This window comes from Serpula lacrymans (assembly GCF_000218685.1).
Source record: "Serpula lacrymans var. lacrymans S7.9 unplaced genomic scaffold SERLAscaffold_7, whole genome shotgun sequence".
NCBI classification, from domain to species: Eukaryota; Fungi; Basidiomycota; class Agaricomycetes; order Boletales; family Serpulaceae; genus Serpula; species Serpula lacrymans.
Window position 1 is genome coordinate 2242477 of NW_006763296.1, and position 12742 is coordinate 2255218.

The 12742-nt window shown below is 44.3% G+C and overlaps 4 protein-coding genes across 4 annotated transcripts; 2 read left to right on the forward strand and 2 right to left on the reverse strand.

Annotated features, from left to right (window-relative positions):
• Positions 1-467: 467 nt before the first annotated feature.
• On the reverse strand, positions 468-6565 carry SERLADRAFT_361773 (uncharacterized protein; the record flags this gene model as incomplete). The annotated part of the gene is made up of 16 exons (XM_007318899.1): positions 468-882; positions 941-1191; positions 1252-1422; positions 1480-1611; positions 1664-1821; positions 1872-2051; positions 2098-2250; positions 2305-2432; positions 2494-2737; positions 2794-2926; positions 2986-3132; positions 3184-3382; positions 3445-3741; positions 3801-4599; positions 5106-6295; positions 6352-6565. The coding sequence occupies 16 exons, from the start codon at positions 6563-6565 to the stop codon at positions 596-598; spliced, it is 4683 nt and encodes a 1560-aa protein (XP_007318961.1).
• Positions 6566-6717: 152 nt separating this feature from the next.
• On the forward strand, positions 6718-7433 carry SERLADRAFT_468952 (uncharacterized protein; the record flags this gene model as incomplete). Its single annotated transcript, XM_007318900.1, has 2 exons — positions 6718-6888; positions 6949-7433. 2 exons carry the CDS (start codon positions 6726-6728, stop codon positions 7341-7343), a joined length of 558 nt encoding a protein of 185 aa, XP_007318962.1.
• Positions 7434-9155: 1722 nt separating this feature from the next.
• Positions 9156-9314, reverse strand: SERLADRAFT_390955 (uncharacterized protein; the record flags this gene model as incomplete). The annotated part of the gene is made up of 1 exon (XM_007318901.1): positions 9156-9314. A coding segment is annotated over one exon (159 nt), but the record flags the coding sequence as incomplete, so codon positions are not given.
• Positions 9315-11322: 2008 nt separating this feature from the next.
• On the forward strand, positions 11323-11689 carry SERLADRAFT_438546 (uncharacterized protein; the record flags this gene model as incomplete). The annotated part of the gene is made up of 4 exons (XM_007318902.1): positions 11323-11369; positions 11419-11512; positions 11566-11598; positions 11651-11689. 4 exons carry the CDS (start codon positions 11323-11325, stop codon positions 11687-11689), a joined length of 213 nt encoding a protein of 70 aa, XP_007318964.1.
• Between the last annotated feature and the right edge of the window lie 1053 nt (positions 11690-12742).

Consider the following 12742-nt stretch of genomic DNA (forward strand, 5'->3'; position numbering starts at 1 on the left):
TTCCTGTACGTGTACTCAAACCCCAATGTTTGCAGTTCACTGGTATTCTCAGCATCTCCACTATATTCGACATCATCTGGATGGTTAGGAACCATCAACATGGGTTCATCAGATTCATCACTATCGTGATACTGATTCTCAAGGTCAGCGCCCTAGAACTCAGTCTCATCCATAGTGTGGTTTTTTGTTGACGAATTATTGGATTCTTCTTCAGCTTCCTACCATGGCTGCTTTCGCTGTTGCTCTCCGTCAGAGGGGAGCCCAGTTCTCTGGTCTGGGAGCAAATCTTTCCGGCCCCACTGGTGAGTCTCGCACTAGATCTTTTCTTTTCATTCTAACGCCAACGTTATCTAGTGTGGTCGATGCCTGGCGGATTCACTTCAAGCAGTCGAGACGGATACCAAGTAGTCGACGACGAGCCTCGCGCGCCTCAGCCCAAAGCTACTGCACCCCCAACCCAGCCCAGCACTCCCGCCAACCCTTCCATGGCTGGCGCCTACCAATCTGTATAAGGATAAGCGTCTACCACTCTAGACAGTTTCTCATCCTACGTATAATTTAGCGCGTTTGAGTATTCTCATTGTATGTTTCCGAGCTACAAAAGGTCGTCTGTTCGTTCGTAGGAATATTCTTGACTAAACTCGATATCGTCCATTAAACCCCATAAACCTTCCAAAAATTCGCTTTTCGATACTGCTTTCGTCCTCTCGAAAAACCAGGGACAGTCATAGTTCTCGCATCGGATGGGCTCCGCAGCAGCTGAGGCAGTACAAGATACGCAGATTTGTTGGGTGTTGAGCATTCTACTTTCAGCTTTGTATATGCGTCCGAGAAGAGCTGGAATAACCGTTTGCGGGTCCCTTCGACAGGCATCGCATATGCCTAAGAAGTACAGATAGTTTACGAGATTTCAAGCAATTGATCCCCTCCAAGAGCTTACCTTCCTGGGCCAGTGCACCGCAATGGAGACATTGGGAACTCTGAAAATGTTCGTCGATCTTGAACTTGTTGGTTGTATTGCCTTTGTTTTTTCTGGGCGACAATGAAAGAGGATCAACTTGATCGACTTTCATGGTTTTTGGCATCTCGTCGTACCAGGCCCTAACATCAGCACCGACGAGATTGAAGATGCGTTCCAGTGGTGGAATCAGCACTCTAGAAATATAATATGCTCCGTCCAGACTTAAACGGCTATCACCCAGAACAACTGTAAGTCACTGCCCATACAAATGAGGTCGGGAATGCAGGTACCGATTGCGTAGACATTCCTCTGGGGAGACCGCTCTGTCTACCAGTCGTGATTGAGGCTCTCCTTTAACGATGACATATGGCACGCGCTCCCCGTACTGAGGTTCGTCATTCTCATCTTGCATTATTCGCCTAGCTGCCACAGTGGCCCCTGGGGGAGGTGGTACCTTATCGCTGGATTCGAAGGATGATGCATTAATTTCACAAGGATAAATTCCCTGAGTAGCATACCTGTAGGTACCCAGTTTGACTTCTTTGGCAAAAACGAAGTCTTGTATCGATACCTTGTTCCGTAAAATCTTCAACCATGATCGGGTACAGTAATCCTTGACTTCACTGAGGTTTTGGGTTCGAAATAGAATTCTAAAATGATGTGAATTGTCAATGTCAATATAGAGTTTCAGAGCGAACCCACTTTAAACAAGTCTCGGTCATTTTCTGTTGTGCAGCTACGCCGTCGCGACGTACTGTTTCAATGCCTTTGGCGTCGAATACAGGCACAGAATCATCAGGGTTTTCATACTTGAATCCCACATATCGTTTCTTAGCCATTAGGACGCAAGGAAGATACACCTTCAAAGCTTGTCAACAATATTCGCCCTTTGTTCATCGAGTTAGCTGACCTTTTCAAACTTAAGTTTCACCGGAGCAGGATTCATGGCAGTTATCGTATCTGCCATATCTTGTCCAATTCTAAAGGCTTGTTCTTTAGTTTTCCCTGGAAGATAAATGAATAGCGAGTCTGTATCTCCATAGACCACTTTTCCCCCCCACTTTTTGGTTGCATTGATGATCCGCACAGCCTAGGACCCCTCAGATTACATACACCAATACGCAGACAGAACTAACCTTTTCTAGAGTTTCGCGACCGCTCTGAACAATGCTATCCGCGATCTCAACCGCAGGCATACGACCGGAATAGGTAGCACTAGTGTAGCCATAAGTGACATTCGCGATGTACTTCAGACTCAGCTGTCGAGCATCCAGAATTCTGCCCAGAGCCTACAGCGAAGAATTTAAGTCAACAAGCATCCGTCGGAATAAAAGATAGTCTACCTTGTTCCCTCTAGCGCTCTTCATGGCCTGTTTTACCATAACTCGCGTTTCCAAGAGCTCTGTCAACATTCTACCCAAAAGACCTTTACGCACATCCGACTTAACATACATAATGCCATTCGGAGCCACTATAAACAGGGAAATGCCTTAGCTTAGGATGGTGACAGCATGCATGAATCTGAACTTCACCTGTAATGTGGTCTTGCAGCTTCTGAAGCAGGCCTGCTGGATGGTGAAGCTCTGTAACACCGAATTTATTTTGACCTTGGAATTCTCCGACACGGCCGAGACAGGTAGAATAACAATAATTATATGCAATCATGATAGAAGGATACAATGACTGAAAGTCCAAAACGACTAGTGGTCCATTGTAAAATGCTGACAGAGGTTCCATAATTAAAGGCATGCATTCAGCAGCGTTCTGCTTGCCGACCTGGGATGCTATTGAGTATCGTGGGGGAGAGAAATAGAATAGTCAGTTATACTAACATCTTCTTTACTAGGAGACAAAAGTACAAAGCTCTCGGGCTTAGCAATTCGGAACATGAACGATTCCACTTTGAACTGAGAGCCACGACTTATAACGGAGAAAAAATCTACTCCGAATACGCGCGCAAATTCCCTGTGAATCCAGCCATATGTTCGAATAAAGAGCAAAGTGAGGAGAAGAAATCTGCTTACGCGTTCTTCGTGACAGTTTCGGCCTCGTCCAATATGTCAAGTACAGTCGAGGTGCGTTCTGATAAATGTCGTAACAAACGCGATGTGTGCACAGGATCGGAACTTTTGTACCATTCTGTCAGTGTCGAGAAGCTATAGCGTGGTATCCTGTAGACGACGACGATCAGCTAAGCCAAAATGAAAACATGTGGGACAGACCTCCGCTTAAGTATATGAAAAGCTACATTCTCAAATGTATATATTCCAAGGTTCTGCTCAACTTGCATGATTCTCCATACGTTGAAAACATGTCGACCAATGACTTGAAAGGTAGAGGATGTTCTCAATCCCCACTGGTCATTACCACCAGTATTATTTCTACTAGGGGCACGTGCAATTAACTCTCCGATTTCAAAGCCTGATTCGAAGCGTTCGCATCCACTTTGGTTAATGTAAAGATGATGAAACTGATTCACGTACCATAATGTCGACCTCTAGAATTCACGTATCCCCAGGATGCTGTTTGCACCTCCCATCCAACGACAATATCAGGGTCGACGTCTATCACAATATCAATGACCTTGTTCAGCAACTCCAGTTCGTCCGGGACAACCTCCACACAGAAGTTGCGTAGTCTACGTGGGTCAAGACGTTCGTTTTTGACAACAACCATACCTTTCTCGTAGTTCTCTGAGCGGCCATCAATAGAGAACGTATAGAAGACTGCAACGATTTCGTCTACATTCGCATCTGGCACACGATCACCACGAGAAGGTGCTGTTAACAGGAGTGATGAGGAGAGGGGTAAGTGGGTCTATTGGTGGACACTTACTCACCGAAAACTTCAAGAGACAACATGGTCATGTTCTGGCTTTCGCGGACACTATACTCAGACCGCGCTCCTGCATCCAGTCTCGCTCCAGAGGGATTGGCTGGCGTTGGTCCCTCGATCTCAAGGATATGTAAACGACTGTTGATATCCAAAGGAACCTGACAACATACCTGTGACTGTGGCCTTTCTCTATAGACTACGTGATGAGGGTTGGCATGAAGCCATCTCTTCACTTCTCTCACACTTGGGGGACAGCTTGCATATTCCCATCCTGACGTGCTGATTCGACTGGAATATCTTGATAACTTGCTTCTGTTCATGAGCGGAAGTCCACCATCACGCCACTCTTCCAAATTTTGCACACCCTCTCCACCTTTAAGACGGTAGATGAGACCAGCATATTCTCTGGGATGATCGGGCGCATCACTATTCTTGGAGTAGAAAGGATCGCGATAAACCTTGCTAGGGATGCCGTATTGTTCACAACTGCTCAAAAGCTCGGATACGGACGGGGGTATTACTGAATAGACATAAATGTTTGTGCTTGAGCGCATTGAGGCTGGGCTTGAATAAACATAACTGGGCGGCTTCACAGTCGGGGAGACCCACATTGACAGGGACGATGAACTTTGAGAGACGTTTGCATGACCTTCATGTGACGAATTTGCTTGCGACACACTACTTTCGCTACTGGTGATCGTAACGATGGGTACAATAGTTGGCAGTGGACAATTAATATCCGACTGCAATGTGACCTGATTAGCCTTATGGGTTACACCAATACCTTGAGAACTGGCATCAAGCTCCCTATTGTGAATCCAGTCAGGACAGCGCAGCACACGAAATTAAGGCAGACCTCAATTTGCTCAATGAATTACTGTGGAACTTATCGTCCATGATGACATCGTATACTAGAGAAAGGTCGGGGTGACTTCCCTTTTTCCTGCAAAGGAAGTCCACCTTCAGGGATAACAGCGGATACTATATAATGGAAACTTACTTCGTGGGGGATTCAGGATATGGTAATACTTTGCGTGACCTTGCCATAGAAGATAATGAGAAATGGAAAAAGCAATATGATTCAAAAATTTACTTCGTAGGTGTTTTCTGCTCAGGACTCTCAGAGCGACGAGGTCTTTTTCTCCTACAAATTTCCAATTAACAAGCAAGATATTCCGTGCCCTGGAAACATACCCCGCTAACTTCAGCCAAGCATCTTGGAAAGGGTTTGAATGATTTGTTTCGATGGGTTTGCGAGGGGAACTTCGGAAGGTGTCAGTGTCACTATATATCACATAAAGTGTTAGACTAGTAAAACTGACCTGGAGGTGCCCCTCTGCGTGACGTTGGTAAAATCGTTGACTTCTGATTCTGCAAACAATTCAACTTCAGCACGAGGGCCGTCCTCGTCGCCAATCGTATCTTCTACTTCTTCATGACCAACAATATCGTTTTCACCAAATCGTTTTTCCCAGGCCCGTTCCTCTTTTTCTACAAGTTGGCTCATCTCCTGGCTAGACAGCATTTTTTCGTCGATATCAAGATCCATGTTCTGCGGAATCGTACTTTGTTGTTTCCAAGGTCCAGGAGCTGTCGCACTTTCGAACGGGTTTTCATCTTGAACCTGATGGATTGGGGTAATATGATTCGTATCCGTCTCGTGTTGTCCAGGTTTCCATGTCTTGTATTCAGCCTCCCAGAGCGCTTCAACACTTTCAAACGTAGTCATCACCCATTTCTCCCATCGTTTGTTGCCACCCACTATGGCAGTAGGGACATCCTTTTCTTGTTCAATTTTCTTTCTGAGTTCGTCCCACCATCTCGCCTCGGCGACCCATTCACCACCTTTTCCTCTTGAATTTTCACTAGGATCTACTGGTATATTCGGAGATGGAGTGAGACCGCTGGCTATCCGTCGCCGCCGCTCGTCTTCCCAAAGCTCTCGGACGCTCATCACGAAGGGTTCCTTGGGAAGAGAAGGCCCGGGAATAGTGAGTTTGTGATGCACATTGAGAGCCGTAAGCAGATGGCGGTTCAAAATTTGATGTGATATGACGTCTACCTCGAGAGACATGCGAGATTGACGAAAATGAGGAGACACCTTGGGAGAAGAAAAGGAACTGGCTTGTTGTCTGACTTCGGCGTCGTCGTCATGTCCGCGTTGATGAACCTCGCCCAAGTTAATCCAACCACAGCCATAAAGACCGAAATCGCACATAAACTGTAGTATATAACTCAGATGACTTTCATAGACTCGAAATCTCGTCCGCATGACTGTCCCAGACTGCATTATAGTCACTGCGCGATTGACAATAGACGGGTCAGCCATGAGGACTTTGAGGAAAGGCGTATAGGAAGAGTGAAATCCATAAAAATGGACACCTTTGACAAGAATGATCGCACGGACATACTGAGAATTTGTACTGGTCGGATTACGCTTAGTAGAGATTGCAATAGCGTGATTTAAAGATACAGTGAGTTGCGCGATATAACGATTTACTATATGAGGGATCAGTGTCATAGATCTTGTACCCTATGATTAATCCTTAACTAACCAGAGTCTGGATTGATGGTTCCGTTGTATTCAATGAAGAAATAAGGATACACTTGATGAATGTGGACGCAAGCCTTTTGGTTTGTAGATGAGGGGCCGTATATTCGGATTATGGGTACGCGGGGTAAAGACGCATTGTCGAGAAGGCCAGGCTGCGCCAACGTATAGTCTATCTGGTTGATTTGCACCTGAAGCGTAGGCTCTTGAGAGCTCATTGCAATTATAACTCAAGCCTTGACATATCGATGGATTTCATGCAAACAGACTTGAACGAAAGAGGGGTCACATCCGAGTCGGCAACTTCCATGGTCAACGGTATGTACGATGTACACTTGTTTACACCCAGCTCGCCAAATATTCGCAGTTTGCCTCTACATGCGAACCAACACTGAGCCCTCCTCTTGGCCACCAAATGTCCAGTTCATCGCAGTACCACAATATCATACATCTGTCACTTCTGTTATGCGGTCTTTCCTGACGAAGGTCAAAGTCCCTGCCGATAGCCCATCCTCGAGTGCAGTCTCATCTTGCCATTGTAGTAGGTCTCAAACTCTTGTTCGCATAAAAGCCATCTCGGACAGCTCTCACCCTGCTAAAGGCCAATTCGGGTTGTTTGCTGCGAAGAACATTGCTCCGAAAATCCATATACTTGACTACATTGGCGAAGTGCATTGCGATGACAGACCCACCTCGGATTACGATCTCTCTCTTTACCGCTCTCAAGATGGCGTGAGTGTCGGGGTGGATGCAAGCAAAGTTGGAAACGAGGCCAGATTTATCAATGATTATCGCGGAGTAAAAAGTAAACCTAATGTTGTCTTCGTTGATCGCCGAACATCTTCTGGAGAACTACGAATGAGCATCTGGAGCTCGGCTGCACCTATCAAAAAGGGAGAGGAAATCTTGGTTTCATACGGAAAGTCATGGTGGCGTTCTCGGCAGTCGGAGACAAGTGACAGAGATGATCTAACTATGGATATGGATATGAAGTAGGCATGTTGGTATCATAACCATCTCCATGACTGATGCGATAGACAATTTGTAGTTTGGTTGTAATTCAAGGGGTACGCACCGGCGAATTCCGAGACGTCAGGCTGGAGGGCGGGGGGTCCTTTGAGGGTCTTATCTGACTAACATGGGCCTTAACCGGCTAACCTGGATGGGTAAAAATGTGAGTTGGAGGTTGACCATACATCATTTTGAGCATTCAAAGCCATACAATTACCAATAGCAGTAGCCTGTTGATATATGCCACCAGTCCCTTCAGTGTTCTGAGCTGTGACTAGCTGGCACCACGGTTGCTGCCAGTGTAAGTGTTGATTCCCAGCCAAAAGCCCAGATTTATAGATTGAAATAAGGAGATATAAATCTGTAAAATTATTTAGAAGTAGATATACGTCGTGAAATTTTGTCGACAAGTTCTCACGCTATCGTGTCGAGATCACTCTGTCAATCTATGATCGCAACGATCCGCGATACCACAGAGCGCTGCCTCGAGTGCACTCCATGTCACCGCGATATCACGATCACAGTGGTGTCGTGTGCACTCGTAGCAGTGTCTGCGAACCTGGTCTATGGATGAGTCCAGTTATTCAACGGAAGGAAGGCGATGGTGTGATTGCAACCAGTACTGCAATGGAGGCTCGTCAATATCTGCTCGCTCATGGTCTCAACACGCTCAATTTCGAAGCGATTCAAACTTATCAGCCAAAGTCGATCAATACCTCGAGAGTAGGATCAGAAAATAACCCATTCAAGTCAATGCAGTAGCAGGGCCTAGTGGACCGAAATCATTATATCTACAGGTATGTTTCTTATCCTCGCTATAATGCACACTCATTCTGATCTCTTAATTTAGGATCAAAGTCTTCAACCTGATCATTCTGATCTCCAACCGCAAGAAATTAACCACAATCTTCGGCACATGACTAACCTCGCTCAACTTGAACAACTACAAACGACAATGGCATTCATCAACGCGATTAAAGAGGCTTCTTTGGACGACGACATCGCCAGTGACATGGCAGATTTCACCTTTTGACTCCACAACCCCCCTCAACATATACTATCTCTTGACAATCCATACACCCGCTATGCTCTCGATTTATTCCTCATGACCACAAATGCATCCGAGGAAACCTACAACAAAGCTCGGGACGCGTACTACAGGCTTCATCTAGAACACTGCGACAGAATCATGTCTTTCTATCAAGTGAAACAATATGTAACTGAAGCAAGTGGAGTAGATAGTATCACCAATGATATGTGTCTCAACAGCTGCCTAGAATACACCGGCCCTTTTGCAAAATTTGAGGTCTGCCCTATGTGCAACGAACATTGATACAATCAGTACCAATTGACTCAAAGTTGAGGCAAGAAGAAAGTACCGAGGCAGACCTTCCATACCATTCCTATTGGCCCACAGCTTCAAGCACTCTGGCGTGATCCTATTAGTGCCAAATTGTTGTTAGAAAACCACACACAAAACAAACTAACACACAATCCTCCCAGATTCCACGGAACTTGTTTATGGGCTTTGCCTCCTAAAACAGTGGGTGCTCTGGTTGTTCATGGGGTGGTACATATGACGATCCTTCAAACTAAAACCCAGAGATGTATGGGTGTGGGTTTTGAGGAGGAGGGATAGTTGGAATGTAGAAGATAGGGGCTTTGTGGCGAGTATAGACAAGCACTACCTTGCTAATTGTAGCACAAGGTAGGTTTGAGAATGACAAAGTGACAAGGTGACAAAGTTCCCAGTGATAGCAGGCTCCTGACGCACAGACTGTAGTGCTCAGAAGGACTCTAATCGAAAGGGATGACAATTACTTTCAAAAAGCGACGAGTGACAATGACAGCAGTTAACAGTGGTAGCAGTGGGAAGTATTGTGACCACACTGGATCACAAGTAGCAGAGTAGTGAACTTGAGATTTAGAGAAGAAGTCTGGATTTGAGTTCTTGTTCCTTTTTTTTACAAGGTAGAATACAGGGGTTTATATAGTAAAAGAAAAGTAGGCTATGCACAGTATAGCTGTGCAAAAAGAATGAGAAAGAACATGAAGGAAGGAATGTATGCTGATGAATCCTGCGTAGGTAGTACAGGATAAGGTTGTCAAAAAAAGGAAAAGAAAGGGATAGAACAATGAATGCTGTGAGTAATGTCACAGGTTTGTACAGCCATAAAGTAAAGTCCAATAGCAAAAAGAGAGCAGGAAAATCATGATGTCATGGGAAGATGCAGTAAAAAAAGGGGCAAGGAAAAACACTATCAGTATCAACACAGTTCCTTTATTGTCAGTCAGGCATTCTAAAAAAATATGTGTCCATAAAAATGATTCAAAAATCAAAAATAATCGCACTGCAAATGAATGTTCTGGTGAAAAAAAAGAAACTGGAGCCACCAGTCCACCACCTAGTCCAAATCCGACAGTTCCATGGCCTTACCAATGAACTGGTTGTGTTGGACCACCTAGTCAAATGAGGGAGGGAGAGGAGTAGTTCCAATTTGGAACAAGTGAGTCCCAGGCAGCATGTGGTAGGTGTAGCTGTAGCGAAGACAATGGATAAAAGATAAGTGTACCCAAGTGAATGGGACAGCGATAAACATGGGTGATGCAAGGGGATGAACCTTCTCCAGCTCAAAAACTACCCACCCACGCTCCAACCAGGCAAGACGAGCGACTGATGTTTTGATAGTATATGATGGCAGATCGACGTCATGAAGATGGACCTGTTGCCCTATTTGGACCGGCCGCCGGGGCTTTGCTGATATCAGCAGTGGCATGTGGTAGTTGACAGATTGGCGATGGAAGCGGATAGGAAGCGGTGACATCAGAAATGGTGGGGGAGCAAAGAAAATGAGGAGGAGGAGGCTGGAGGTGACAAAGAGGTGGATTAAAATGGGGATCCAGAAACGACCATTGTGTGAGAATAAAAAGGAGAGGAAGGGGCCCATGGTGGGGCTAGGCAAAGGAAGGGGAGTAAGGCAAACAATGAAGGCGAGGGCGCAATGCAATGTGTAGCCAGTGGCAACACAAAAATTTGCCAAAATGCTGAAACACAGAAAGTACTAAATGGAAAGCAAAGGTGAGTGTGACTGGATTGCCTAATAGAGGTGGTGCTGATCAGCCACAAGATTGAAAAAGGCAATATTAATTACTATTCCACGTGGCACTGTGCCTGTGTGGCGCAAAGGCAAGTCTTTTTGAATATTCACTTTGTTATTGACACCTGTCCATGCTACTAATCAACTTTGGTGCATGACAACGGCATCCTAGATGTCTATGACGACCTCCTAACAGGACAAGACTATCTCAACGCTGTACAGGATGGTCAAATTAAGTCTGGGGACTCAGTACTAATGTTATTACTAGACGGAGCTTAACTGTATCGAAACAAGGCTTCCAACTGTTAGATTTACATATGGGTCCCGTTTGACATCTCACCAGACAACTGATACAAGAAGAAACATGTCTTTCCTGGTGCCATCATTCCTGGTGTTACAATTGACGTACCAGTACCTACTCACACTCCACTTTTCATACTTTTACTTTTACTTTTTCCAAGTCACATGACCAGTCATGTGACCATTTACCTTACTTTTCATTTTCGGACCTTTCCTTTAATTTACATTCTCCGCTTTAACCTTGTACTGTAGTTTTCACATTGTGCCATGTGGCACTTCCCCTTTTAGTTCAAACTCCACCTTTCTCGCGCGGCACTGCCCTATACTTATTTTAGCTACAAGTATCCCACGCAGTGGAGCTGGTCACACGGGCTAGGCCCCATGACATCAGCAGCCACTGCCTCTAGCAACTGTACAGTACATATGTACAAACCAACCTGTATTAGTATATAAACCCCAATAGATCTTGGGGAAGGACTCAGCAAGTCCTCCTGTTGTTTACCAACGACTAACTTGTTCCTACCAAATGGGTAACTAGTACAGAGCAGCAAAATGTTGAGGAGAAGATGACCAAGGCTAAGAAGTTCCGACCTAGCAAAGCTTTGACAGCGTAGTGAGTAGTATAATTCTCATTTATCGGATGCTACTGACCTTATATTTAGTAATCTATGTGCTAAAGATTGGTTAAAAACAAACTCCGGACCAAGAGATGATTTCAGGTCATACTACAAAGCTCTCAATCCCTCTGTTATCTTAGTAAGTGTTATTTTTTCTCATTATGTTGCTATCTCTCTGACTATTTATCACAGTCTTTCGAAGAACAAGTTCTCGCCATCAAAAAGGTAAGCTATTCTAAATTGTTTTGTACATATGCTAACTGTATTCTATGCACAGGCTTCCTCAATTGTTCTTCCAGCAGCTACTGTGACATGAATTCCTACCTTGACTCTTTTCCATACCCCATGCATGCTTTCTCCCATCAATATGTGCTTTCGTAGTGTTTTCTGGGCTTTTTTGTAACATTTTTTACCGCTTTTTGATGTTTTTTTTAATGTAGTATGTCTGGCTGTGTGTATCAATGTATATCACTGTATTCATATGGCAAAATAAAAGTTCATTATTGTGGAATAAAATCGTGAATAAATCATTCTATTGAGATCTATGTAAGTCTATTCAGATTGATATAGTTCAAGATTTTTTTACTTTGCATGCAGATATCTATCAATAAAAATCTTAAATTTGGCCATCCATCTCAAAAAAGTTGTAAACATGTTTATATTTTGATATGAGTGATATACGACGCTATGGATCTGCATTTTCAATCAGGTGACTCGAACTCAAGGCACTTTCACGAATTTAAACGAAATTTTCATTTTCTATCACTACATATCAATCCATAAATTTTGGCTTTTGGCTGGGGTTGATTGATTATGTAATTTACACTTCCCAAAGCAGCGCATGCAATAACCTGCAACAACTTCTACTTCCCAGATTGAGCGGACCTGTGAGTAAATATTACCATATTAGGACGTTTCCATGGGGAGGGGGGGTGTATACAGGTCCTTACCTGGCTAACCTAGCCTGACATTGGAAATTTCCTGCTTGCGTACCCCTTGTTGTAATTACATACTTACAGAACATTATCATCAAAGGTTGTTTTACAAATATCAATGTTAACTACCATAGTGTTTGATGGCCATCTCTGAAATTGCACATGCATTTGTCAGGTAAAATTAATGCATTCTGCCTGTCTCGTATCCTGAATTCTCTTCTAGATGAGTTTGCGAGTTTCAGTTCTTTCTCCCTGGTATACTGTTACGATACACAATTTTCGGACCTTTAACTTTCATTCTCCTATCTAACTTTATTCTATAGTTTTCACACACGGTGCCAAGCAGCACTTTCCTTTTGTTCAAACTCTACCTTCTCGCGCTGCACTGTGTTCCTTTTATTTTTAGATACAAGTATCTCACACAGTGGAGCTGG